This window comes from Oncorhynchus nerka, linkage group LG24, assembly GCF_034236695.1.
Source record: "Oncorhynchus nerka isolate Pitt River linkage group LG24, Oner_Uvic_2.0, whole genome shotgun sequence".
NCBI classification, from domain to species: domain Eukaryota; kingdom Metazoa; phylum Chordata; class Actinopteri; order Salmoniformes; family Salmonidae; genus Oncorhynchus; species Oncorhynchus nerka.
The window spans coordinates 17,574,713-17,587,362 of NC_088419.1; the positions used below are offsets into that span (position 1 = coordinate 17,574,713).

At 42.7% G+C, this 12,650-nt stretch overlaps 1 protein-coding gene across 1 annotated transcript; it reads left to right on the forward strand.

Moving 5' to 3' along the window:
- The first annotated feature begins 1,152 nt into the window (after positions 1 to 1,152).
- LOC115107601 (nuclear factor of kappa light polypeptide gene enhancer in B-cells inhibitor, epsilon) lies at positions 1,153 to 12,650 on the forward strand. Its single transcript, XM_029631038.2, has 6 exons — positions 1,153 to 1,929; positions 4,727 to 4,829; positions 6,265 to 6,475; positions 9,739 to 9,827; positions 10,577 to 10,825; positions 11,162 to 12,650. Exons 1-6 carry the CDS (start codon positions 1,586 to 1,588, stop codon positions 11,228 to 11,230), a joined length of 1,065 nt encoding a protein of 354 aa, XP_029486898.1. The 5' UTR covers positions 1,153 to 1,585; the 3' UTR covers positions 11,231 to 12,650.

Sequence of the window (12,650 nt, forward strand, 5' to 3'; positions counted from 1 at the left end):
AAAACTCCCTAGTCATTAATGATTACAAGCATACCAGTAACATGATGCAGCCACCACTATGCTTGAAAATATGGACAGTGGTAGTCAGTAATGTGTTGTATTGTATTTTCCCCAAACATAACACTTTGTATTCAGGACAAAAAGTGAATTGCTTTGCCACATTTTTTTGCAGTATTACTTTTGTACCTTGTTGCAAACATGATGCATGTTTTGGAATATTTTTATTCTGTACAAGCTTCCTTCTTTTCACTCGGTCAATTAGATTAGTATTGTGGAGTAACTACAATGTTGTTGATGCATCCTCAGTTTTCTCCTATCACAGCCATTCAACTCTGTACCTGTTTTAAAGTCACCATTGGTCTCATGGTGAAGTCCCTGAGCAGTTTCCTTCCTCCAACTGAGTAAGGAAGGAAGCCTGTATCTTTGTAGTGACTGGGTGTATTGATGCACCACCCAAAGAGTAATTAACAACTTCACCATGCTCAAAAGGATATTCAATATATGCTTCTTTTTTTTACCCATCTACCTTCTTAGCGAGGCATTGGAAAACATCCCTGGTCTTTGTGGTTGAATCTGTTTTGAAATTCATTGCTTGACTGAGGGACCTTACACATTATTGAATGTGTGGGGTAAACAGATAAGGTAGTCATTCAAAAATCATGTTAAACACTATTATTGCACACAGAGTGAGTCCATGCAACTTATTATGCGACTTGTTAAGCACATTTTTACTCCTTAACGCAGTTAGGCGTGCATTGTGGGGTATTGTATGTAGGCCAGTGACCAAAACAATCTACATTGAATCCATTTTAAATTCAGGCTGTACCACAACAACATTTTGAAAAAGTCAAGGGGTGTGAATAATTTAGTGAAGGCAGTGTATCTACAAAAAGTTACATGTCCCCATATTGCAACATTTAGAGTACAGGTCTAGGCTATGCTGTTTTAGGCCTATCATATGGTCTTTACTCACTGAAACACTCGTTTAGAAAGAAACACAAATGGAAGCATGGTACGGGGAGTGTCGTTCAAACCTATCCTGTAAAACCAGGGACACTCCACAGCGTTGGGGGTGGTTGTAATGTAAGTGCATAATACGCACTTCGGGGATTCCCCATCCGCATCTCCAGACAAAAACAGTCCGCCTTTTCACGTAAGCGCAGAGCGCTTCCCCTATCGCGTTTCATCGCTCACATGCTCTCAGCTATGCAGGTTTACCGCAGGTTATGACAGTGCCAACGTCATTTTCAAGCCTGTTGCTGATGTTAAGACTCTTATGATGTTTTGAAGTAAATGCCCCATTTTGCGTGTAGGGAAGCGTTTATACCATTTATGCATTGTTGCAAGATGACTCCACTTATTTTCGTGTAGCCTAAACTGGTGGTGTGGGGGAAAGTAAACGCGCTCGATCCGATGGCATGAAACGCAACCGCTACCTTTGGTTTCAGAAAGGAACAGTGAATTCTTACTCAGGTGTGATCGAGTTTTCCTCCCGAGAATTGATCGCACCATCAAGCAACATATAGACCTCTCGGGGATTAAACCGGTCAAGACTACCTGGAGTGACTGTGGATCGCGGGCCACCATGCAAAGCGCCGAAGATGCGAAGAGGAAATTGGATTTGTTGGAGGATAACCAAATGGACTCTGGTGTTGAATCCTTCCCGTCATTAATGAAAGATGACCCCTTTATCAAAACAGATCAGGATCCGACTTCTGAACCCAGTGAAGCCAGGGATAAATTGACTATCACCAGCACAGAGGAGCGGTTGGATTCTGCTTATGGCTCATCGTCACTAAATGTTGAGAGTTTGAGTGAGATTATAGGGGGCTGCAACATTTCGAAGTGTAAAGATGACAGCGCAGAGAACACAGAATGCAGTGAACACGAAGAAAACCTTCTCACCACCATCACTGAAGATGGAGACACGTACGTGTTTTAACCCTCTTTTTAAATAACTAATATTTTAACTTCCCCTATGGCTGTGTTTTTGAAAAGGTAAAACGTGTTCTTGTCATGGCGACGAAATTTTGGTGAACAACGTTTCAAGAAACACACGCATGCGTGTATGTGTGTGCAAGCCAAGGCATGGTTAACTTTGCATTTTAATTAATTACATTGGGATCCGCCCACAATTCTTGTTGGACACAAATAGCCAGAAGGAAATTGTGGAAAAAAATGGACACATTTTTCAGTATAGACACAAGTATGGACAACAGTCGGCTAATTTTAGTTTAATTTGACAATATCAAATCAAATTATATTTGTCACATGCGCCGAAAACAATATGTGTAGACTACCGTGACATGTTTGTTTATGACCCCTCCCTAAAGATGCAGAGTTAAAAAGATAATTATTAACTGGGTGGTTTGAGCCCTGAATGCTGATTGGTTGACAGCTTTTATACCGTATATCGAGGGTATGACAAAACACTTATTTTTACTCCTCAAATTCTGTTGGTAAACAGTTTTTAATAGCAATAAGGCACCTCTGGGCTTTGTGATATATGGCAAATATACCACGGCTAAGGGCTGTGTCCAGGCACTCAGCGTTGTGTCGTGGTAAGAACAGCCCTTAGCCACGGTATATTGGCAATATACCACACGCCATCAGGCCTTATTGCTTAAATAGAATACACAATAATGGGGCTATATACAGGGAGTACCACTACCAGTTTAATGTGCAGGAATATGAGGTATTTGAGGTAGATATGTACATAAACGCTGGCTAAAGTGACTAGGCATCAGAACAGATCATAATCAGAGTAATAATAAAGAACAGTCTCAGCAGCGGTGTCCTTAGTATCTGTATACATAATATGACTTTCCCCTGTCTAAAATACATAGCATAGGCTATATTAAGTACCAATTGGGCCATGCAAATGTCTATCAACTCAATTCTAATGCACAAGATGGTGTCTGTCCTGCCCCATACATTTGTGCCCAATCCAAAAAACAACTCTTTGCCCCAAGCACCTAGAGACCCGTCCAGATTCAACCTGGTAGATCTTACAGAATTGGATGGGTGCTACTCTTTGGCTGTCCTCTTAGGGGTTTCATCTGGCAATGAAAGCATAAGCTAAAATTACCACTGTCAACAAACAGGTGACGTTTTCATTGATGCCATCATGTCTGATGGAATGACTGGATGTCTGAGTGTGTTAACCACAATAACAATTTGAAGATGGATGCGTTTTCGTAGATCAGGCCTACTGCACCAATTTGCAGCGAACAATCAGAACAACCACCTGTTGTTGCTGTCTGGATGAATAAATCAAGGCTTGGGGAATGACCTGTAGTTTTGCCCTGCACAGCTCTTTCTTTGCGTGTTTATCCTAATCCCAATAATCATGGCATGTGATGTCGACTAAGAGGAGAGTAAGTGTGGAGTGATACATACTCTCAGGCCTTTGTGTGAAAGCTGCGGATGAACTCCTGTGAGGTGCCTCGACTTGGAAAGCAGAAGTGTAAAAGACACAGCACTGGAAATACCCCATGATAGACGAGGCAGGGCACATGTTCACGTAGTAATTATCTCCCAAGAATAGACTGATTAATGAAACTCATACAATTACCACAGACACACAGACATGCAGACTTGTGGCCTTATCGGCCTTCTACACTACTTTCACATCAGTTAGTTAGGTTGAAAATGTAGCTCTGGTCCAAAGTAATGCACTTTGTAGGGAATAGTGTGTGAACAATGTGTTTTGGAAAGCCTTGATGTAGGTTAAACAAAGCACTGTTGTGCCCATTTCCTGCATTTGACTCTTGTCTGCTAGAACTTCCCCTTTAGCTTTTGGGGTGAGTGTTTCTTGGTGTGGCTGTTTTCCACTTTGACTGTATGAACCAAATATGATGACAGCGTGAATGGGGTGCAGTAAAGAAGAAAATTCATTGCATTTGCATTTGAACTGTGTAGTTAAAGTTCATAGGTCTGCGGTTTGTGTATGTTAAACATCCCTTCATCAAATGCACTATTGTAAAGTGGCTGTTCTACTGGATGTCATAAGGTGAAAGCACCAATTTGTAAGTCGCTCTGGATAAGAGCGTCTGCTAAATGACTTAAATGTAAATGTAATCAACCGATAGTTTTGTTTGTTCTTCTTCAAGTAACTACTGTTCTAGTGGTAAATGATACCCAAGAAGATACTTATTTGAAAAGTGCTTTGCGGAATGAAACATCCTCCTGACATGACTGTTCTTTGCATAAAAGTTCCATTATTGCACAACATTCGCAACCAATGAGTGTGGCCTGCTAAGCAAACAGTTGACATTAATGCAGTGTCTTACATTTCCAGGTAGGTCTGGATATCATTCTAAGAATGCTCAAGCAGGTCATTCTTTCCATCAGGTTAATGCAGTGTCTTACATTTCCAGGTAGGTCTGGATATCATTCTAAGAATGCTCAAGCAGGTCATTCTTTCCATCAAATGACATGTTGTTCTCATCTCCTGAGGCTGCTTACTTTGAAACGTTTAAAGGAAAGTAACTGGACATTTTGAATGAGAAATGATTCCACTCTCCTCGGGCGGCTCACTTTCCAGTTGAATGCAACGTTTAAGTGACAGTAACTCAAAACTGCTTTTGCTTGCTGGGGGGCCTAGGACGGGTTACCGTAAAAGCACTTTATGACACATTTAATGAAAAAAGGTCTTTTATAAATCAGTCTGATTTATTATAGAAATATAATGAGAAAAGTTGTTTTGTTTTTGTTTCCCTTCTAGAGTCCTGCATTTAGCCATCATCCATGAAGATGAACACTTTGCCAACCAACTGGTACAGCTGTTCCCCAAAGATGTCTTGGACATCCAGAACAACTTGTACCAGGTACAGTAAACAAAGCAACAGTCCTCCCTTTACACCCTCAACACTGGTTATACTGGTGTACTGAAACTGACTTAACCTTCATGAGACTTCCTCTTGATGATTGCAATTGCCAATGTTTATGACGACAGAGGTGATAATGTTATTTCTGCATCGTGTAATTCAAGAGAAATTCTCTTCCCTTTCTCCAGTAGTGCATCCTCCCACAGTAACGGTTCGGTGGGTGGTTCCACAGTTATTTCATAAGGGAGCTTAAATGAAATTGGAAACTCCCCTGCTTTCCCGCCTTTAAAAAACGAATAAGAGTGGAGGAATCGTATCTGGAATCTTCTCTGTCTCATAGATAAAAACATTTAAGCTAGTCAGGGCAGATTTAAGACGAGGTTTGAGTGAACATGCAGGGGGGGGGGGCAAGCTGACGTGGCATTGGAGAAATCCTGATGGGTCGGAGAGGAAAGCGGAGAGAGCAGAAATGACACAGTCAGCGTTTTACACCATGACTCACACACACATAGCCTTGTTATTTCTCTGTTCTGTTAGAGTTTACCAAAAGCCACGTAAGCAGTGGTAGCCCTACTGGTTATATTAGTCATTATATTCCCCCCCTACACAGTTCAACCAGCAGTTCCACATTGATCCCTTAGGCCTACATTTGATTTATTTTAGTTACTTACCAATGTATTGACATTGACATTGACTGACCAGGTGAATCGAGGTGATCCCTTATGGATGTCATCTGTTATATCCACTTCAATCAGTGTAGATGAAAGGGAGGAGTCAGGTTAAAGAAGGATTTTTAAGACAAATGAGACATGGATTGTGTATGAGGGCCATTCAGAGGGTAAATAGCAAAGTGCCTTTTGAATGGGGAATGGCAGTAGGTGCCAGGTGCACCGGTTTGACTGTGTCTAGAACTGTGACTCTGCTGGGTTTTTCACACTCAACAGTTTCCCATGTGTATCAAGAATGGTCCACCACCCAAAGGACATCCAGCCAACTTGATGCAACTGTGGGAAGCATTGGAGTCAACATGTGCCAGCATCCCTGTGGAATGCTTTTGAGTCCATGCCCTGACGAATTGAGGCTATTCTGAGGGCAAAAGGGGGTACAACACAATATTAGGAAGGTGTTCCTAATGTTTTGTACACTCAGTGTAGATACTAGCTACTGTACTTAAGTTCAGATCCTTGATCAGCTCTTAGCAACCCTGATTGTATTAAATTCACTTTAAAAGAGGGCCCATTCTGACTCCAAGTCAGATATCACACCAACCTGTAATACTAACCCATTGTTGGTTGTTTGTTTGGATTGGTACGTGGTTCCATAGAAATATAATTACTAGAAAGGGGATCCCCATCCTAGTCAATGTTCTGTGATGGGTGGACTGGATATTGAGTGTACCCATAGAAGTAATTATATTTTTATGCGTGGTCTTTAGACGCCGCTACACCTTGCCACCTACCTGAGCCTGTCTTCGGTGGTGCGGGCCCTTGTGGAGAGCGGGGCCAGCCTGGAGCTGCAGGACCAGGAGGGCAACACGCCGCTCCATGTGGCCTGCGAGCAGGGCCAGGCCAAATGCGCCACCGAGATGACCCGGGATGTCTCCCCCAGCAAGCTGGGCTCCGTGCTGGAGACCCAGAACTGGAGAGGTGAGAGAGCAGGGCCCATATTCATTAGGCACCAAATGGGGAAAAAACTGACTGAAACAGGGAGCCTACCTGGACTTGCCATATAAGAAACACTCAATTTTCGTTTTTCTATGTGTGCAGTAATGAATACAACCCTGGGCCCGCTACAGTAGGCAAACATGAAATATTACAGCTATGAATGTCATAAATAGAGCTGTTACTTTCCTTATTCTACATGTGTGTTCTACATAATGTACAGAGCCTTCAGAAAGTAGTCATACCCCTTGACTTATTCCACATTCTGTTGTGTTACAGCCTATTAAATATATATTTTTGCCCAATTTTTTTTATTTTTATGAAATACAGAAATATCTAATTTACTTAAATATTCAATACAGAGTCAATACATGTTAGAATCACATTTGAAAGCCATTACAGGTGTGAGTCTTCCTGGGTAAGTGTCTAAGAGCTTTGCACCTGGAATGAACAATATTGTCCCATTATTCTTTTTAAAACGTATCATTGCTAGAAAAGCATTTTCAAGTCTTGCCATAGATTTTCAAGCAGATTTAAGTCAAAACTGTAACTCGGCCACTCAGGAACATTCACTGTCTTCTTGGTAAGGAACTCCAGTGTAGATTTGGCCTTGTGTTTTAGGTTATTGTCCTGCTGAAAGGTGAATTAATCTCCCAGTGTCTGGTGGAAAGCAGACTGAACCAGGTTTTCCTCTGGGATTTTTTTCTGTGCTCAGCTCCATTCCATTTCTTTTTTATCCTGAAAACTCCCCAGCCCTTAACGATTACAAGCATACCCATAATATGATGCAGACACCACTATGCTTGAAAATATAGAGAGTGGTACTGGATTTGCCCCAAACATAACACTTTGTATTCAGGACAAAAGTTAATTGCTTTGCCAAATTTTTTGCAGTATTACTTTAATGCTTTGTTGTAAACAGGATGCATGTTTTGAAATATTTTTAGTCTGTACAGGCTTCATTCTTTTCACTCTGTAATTTAGGTTAGTATTGTGGAGTAACTACAGCCATTAAACTCTGTAACTGTTTTAAAGTCACCATTGGCCTCATGGTGAAATCCCTGAGCGGTTTCCTTCCTCTCCGGCAACTGAGTTAGGAAGGACGTCTGTATCTTTGTAGTGACTGGGTGTATTGATACACCATCCAAAGTGTCATTAATAACTTCACCATGCTCAAAGGAATATTCAATGTCTGCTTTTTTATATTAACCCATCTAACAATAGGTGCCCTTCTTTGCAAAGCTGTTGCCACCTTGCACGCTGTGTGCCTACTGAACAGAGCCCAGGATGATCAGCTGTTGCCACCTTGCACGCTGTGTGCCTACTGAACAGAGCCCAGGATGATCAGCTGTTGCCACCTTGCACGATGTGTGCCTACTGAACAGAGCTCAGGATGATCAGCTGTTGCCACCTTGCACGCTGTATGCCTACTGAACAGAGCCCAGGATGATCAGCTGTTGCCACCTTGCACGCTGTATGCCTACTGAACAGAGCCCAGGATGATCAGCTGCTTGCCACCAGGATTGCACGCTGTGTGCCTACTGAACAGAGCCCAGGATGATCAGCTGTTGCCACCTGTTGTATGCCTACTGAACAGAGCCCAGGATTGCACGCTGTATGCCTACTGAACAGAGCCCAGGATGATCAGCTGTTGCCACCTTGCACACTGTGTGCCTACTGAACAGAGCCCAGGATGATCAGCTGTTGCCACCTTGCACGCTGTATGCCTACTGAACAGAGCCCAGGATGATCAGCTGTTGCCACCTTGCACGCTGTGTGCCTACTGAACAGAGCCCAGGATGATCAGCTGTTGCCACCTTGCACGCTGTATGCCTACTGAACAGAGCCCAGGATGATCAGCTGTTGCCACCTTGCACGCTGTATGCCTACTGAACAGAGCCCAGGATGATCAGCTGTTGCCACCTTGCACGCTGTGTGCCTACTGAACAGAGCCCAGGATGATCAGCTGTTGCCACCTTGCACGAGCCCAGGATGCCTACTGAACAGAGCCCAGGATGATCAGCTGTTGCCACCTTGTACGCTGTGTGCCTACTGAATAGAGCCCAGGATGATTAGCTGTTGCCACCTTGTACGCTGTGTGCCTACTGAATAGAGCCCAGGATGATCAGCTGTTGCCACCTTGCACGCTGTATGCCTACTGAACAGAGCCCAGGATGATCAGCTGTTGCCACCTTGCACACTGTGTGCCTACTGAACAGAGCCCAGGATGATCAGCTGTTGCCACCTTGTTGCCACCTTGATCAGCTGTTGCCACCTTGCACGCTGTGCCTACTGAACAGAGCCCAGGATGATCAGCTGTTGCCACCTTGCACGCTGTATGCCTACTGAACAGAGCCCAGGATGATCAGCTGTTGCCACCTTGCACACTGTGTGCCTACTGAACAGAGCCCAGGATGATCAGCTGTTGCCACCTTGCACGATGTGTGCCTACTGAACAGAGCTCAGGATGATCAGCTGTTGCCACCTTGCACGCTGTATGCCTACTGAACAGAGCCCAGGATGATCAGCTGTTGCCACCTTGCACACTGTGTGCCTACTGAACAGAGCCCAGGATGATCAGCTGTTGCCACCTTGCACGCTGTGTGCCTACTGAACAGAGCCCAGGATGATCAGCTGTTGCCACCTTGCACGCTGTGTGCCTACTGAACAGAGCCCAGGATGATCAGCTGTTGCCACCTTGCACGCTGTGTGCCTACTGAACAGAGCCCAGGATGATCAGCTGTTGCCACCTTGCACACTGTGGGCCTACTGAACAGAGCCCAGGATGATTAGCTGTTGCCACCTTGCACGCTGTGTGAGGGGCTATAACGATACAATGATGTGATATCTCTTTATTTAGTGCCACTTCCTGTTGTTGTGTTGGCGTCTACAGTATGTCGGCATCTGTGCGAGCTTGTTCTTGCCTCGCGCTTTGTGTTTTATTGCGACATTGCTCTGTGCGAGACAAGACTGTGGTCTAAATGATTTGTTGTTGCTGTCGAGCTGGTATTCGATGTTCCTGGCTTAGTAGATTTTGGAGATGGAAATCATGTTAATGGTTGTAAACAATTGTATATTTTGTTTGATATGTAGCTTATGTATGTTATTGTGTGTCACGTGGCATGACCTTACTGATGCTTGTTTGATACTAGCTATAACATGTAGTCAAAATAATCTAATCCCTCATTCTCAGAAAGGTGATTTTTGAAAGGTGATATTTTTTTTAAGGAATGTGTCTTTGTTTTCAGGTCTCACCTGTCTCCACTTAGCCACTGTGAACAGACAGCATTGTCTGATGAAGCTACTGATGAAGAAAGGGGCTGACCTCAACATCCAGGTTTGTCCAATGACGTCCCTGGGTGTACTCCCTTACAATAACCTTGCATTACTCAAGTACTGCATTACATTGTGTGGTAATACTGTAGTTAGTACTTCATAACATTGTGTCTTTCCTAAATCCTCTTAATTTGTAGTAGGGCAGATATGCATTTACCTCGACTTAGATGATCAAGCTGCACCTTTGAGGACTGTCTTTAAAGGAATGTATCATGTCATAATATGAGCAAATGTGATATATTAATGAACACATGGTATTTAAAAATATATATATTTAGAGGTACAGACTTTCTCCTTCAAGCTATGTCCTTTACTACTTTACTGTACTGATAGTGATACGGTCTGAGCTCAGTGGATTCTGATGGATTCATGTAATTAGAGTTGGGTTGTGATGAGGCTGGCTGGGAACCAGGGGGTTTTCTGGAGATGCTTGACGTGTCAGAGAATAGGCCCTGGCCAGCAAGTCTGAGTCACATATAGATGGATATAGAACTCAACATAGCAGACTGACCTTACCTACCCCATATATATTTCTGGGGGAAATAAGCTTGCTATACAGTATATATAATATGCCTAATTTTATGTGTTCAAGACATTGGCACATTTTCAGTTTTAGAATGAATAGCTACTTGATTGAGGAGGACAGATTGTTTGGTCCTTTACTCCCCCTGGTGGCCTTTCCCCTCACCCTATCTTTAAATTGTATTTACCGATTCCCTTACCCTTGCCTGTCTTCTCTCTGTCCCCCAGGAAGGTACAAGTGGTAAGACAGCTCTCCATCTGGCCGTGGAGCTCCATGACGCAATCTCTGTGACTCTGCTGCTGAACAAGGGAGCTGACATGGACGCTGCCATGTTCAACGGCTGCACGCCACTTCACCTGGCGGTGGGCCGGCAGGACGCAGCCATCGCCAACCTGCTCTGCCAGTCTGGGGCCGACAAGATGCTGAGGAACATGGAGGATGAGACGGCACTGGATCTAGCCGACGGCAATGATGATGTGAGTTATACAGGAAGGGTCAGTTTCCCACACACAAATGAATCCTTGTACTGGACTAAAAAGATTCTCCATTGAAAATGCTTTTTTTAGTCCAGGACTATAGATATAAACTTCATCTGTGTCTGGGAAATCAGCTCAAAGTGTATTTGGCGTTTGACTCGAAGTCCGCTGATATTCACTTGAAAATGCTATAAATACATATTTGTGAGGATTTGGGGGGAAATTGTAACATTCCCAATTTATTTATTGTTATGAAAGAGACTGACTGGACTGTTGTCTGGATCAGAGGTATAAAATATGTGAAAAATAAACCCCCACCATATGGCTTCCTTTCAGATCCTTGCTCTTTTCCCTTTTGATGACATTCAAATCCAGGGCAGGTCAGTGGTTGGAGGGCCATTCTGAGTGTACTCTCACCACCTGAATATACTCTACAGCTGGACACATTTTGAATCTTGAACATTGAGCCTCATCGGAAAACTGTAGCTTTACTTCAATCATGTTTCTTATTGTGTGATGGTTTACTTTAATTTATATTGTGTGTACACTGAGTGAACAAAACATTAGGAACACCTGCTGATATAGACTGACCAGGTGAATCCAGGTGGAAGCTATGATCCCTTATTGTTAAATCTATTTCCATCAGTGTAGATGAAGGGGAGGAGACAGGTTAAAGAAGGATTTTTAAGTCTTGAGACCTAAGAGACATGGATTGTGTATGTGTGCCATTCAGAAGGTGAATGGGCAAGACAAAATATTTAAGTGACTTTGAATGGGGTATGGTAGTAAGGGCCAGGTGCACCAGTTTGAGGGTGTCAAGAACTGCATACTCTGCTGGGTTTTTCATGCTCAACAGTTTCCTGTGTGTATCAAAAATGGCCCACCACCCAAAGGACATCCAGTCAACTTGACACATTTGTGGGAAGCATTGGAGTCAACATGGGCCAGCATCCCTGTGGAACGCTTTGGACACCGTGTAGAGTCCATGCCCCGATGAATTAAAGCAGTGTTTAGTTCAAAGGGGAGGGGCGGGGGGGTGCAACTCAATGTTAGGAAGGTGCTCCTAATGTTTTGTACATCATGACTATATACTATATGGGCTGAATACTAACCTGCAATCTGCATGCCTTTTGTGTTAATCATGCATTGAAGTCAATGTAAGATTGAGTTGTGCATGAAAAGTCAAAGTTAGGATTTGTCCCTCTGCATGAGAAATTCACATTGAAAAGTAGCTTTTTCTCCACTAGCAAAAGGTACAAAGGGGGAAATGTATATCTACTGAATCGGTTCTATACCCATAATCCAATACTAGGAGCAGTTAAATCTCACTTGGAAACTAAATGAACTACATTCATTTACTATCAAAAACAGATGATTATGAGTGGGAAGAATTCAAATGTTTAATTTCCCTGTAAAATACAAGGAATCTACCTCTATCAAATGTGTATACTAACTGATTAAGAAAATGCATTGCTGTCATGCTGTAAGTGAAAATAGTTTAAGCTCTCAGAATGGAACTTTACATTTAAAAAAAACTTTAGTCACTGTAAATCTGTTATCATAAAGAGGTTCTTTATCTATTATCATAACTTAATATCTTTCATTGTATATTTCATTTAATGGTTTATACTTTGAATGTATTGCCTTGCCAGTATCTTTGTTGGTAAGACACATTTTATCATAATAGATGTATTTTCCAATACAGTTCTATTTTCCCTGTTTAACCACCCTCCTTCTCTCTGATCAATTAGCTTTGATCTTTGAGCCTTCTCTTAACAGTTTCAAACTCTTATATTTTGTAATAAACAGAATATAATCAACACCA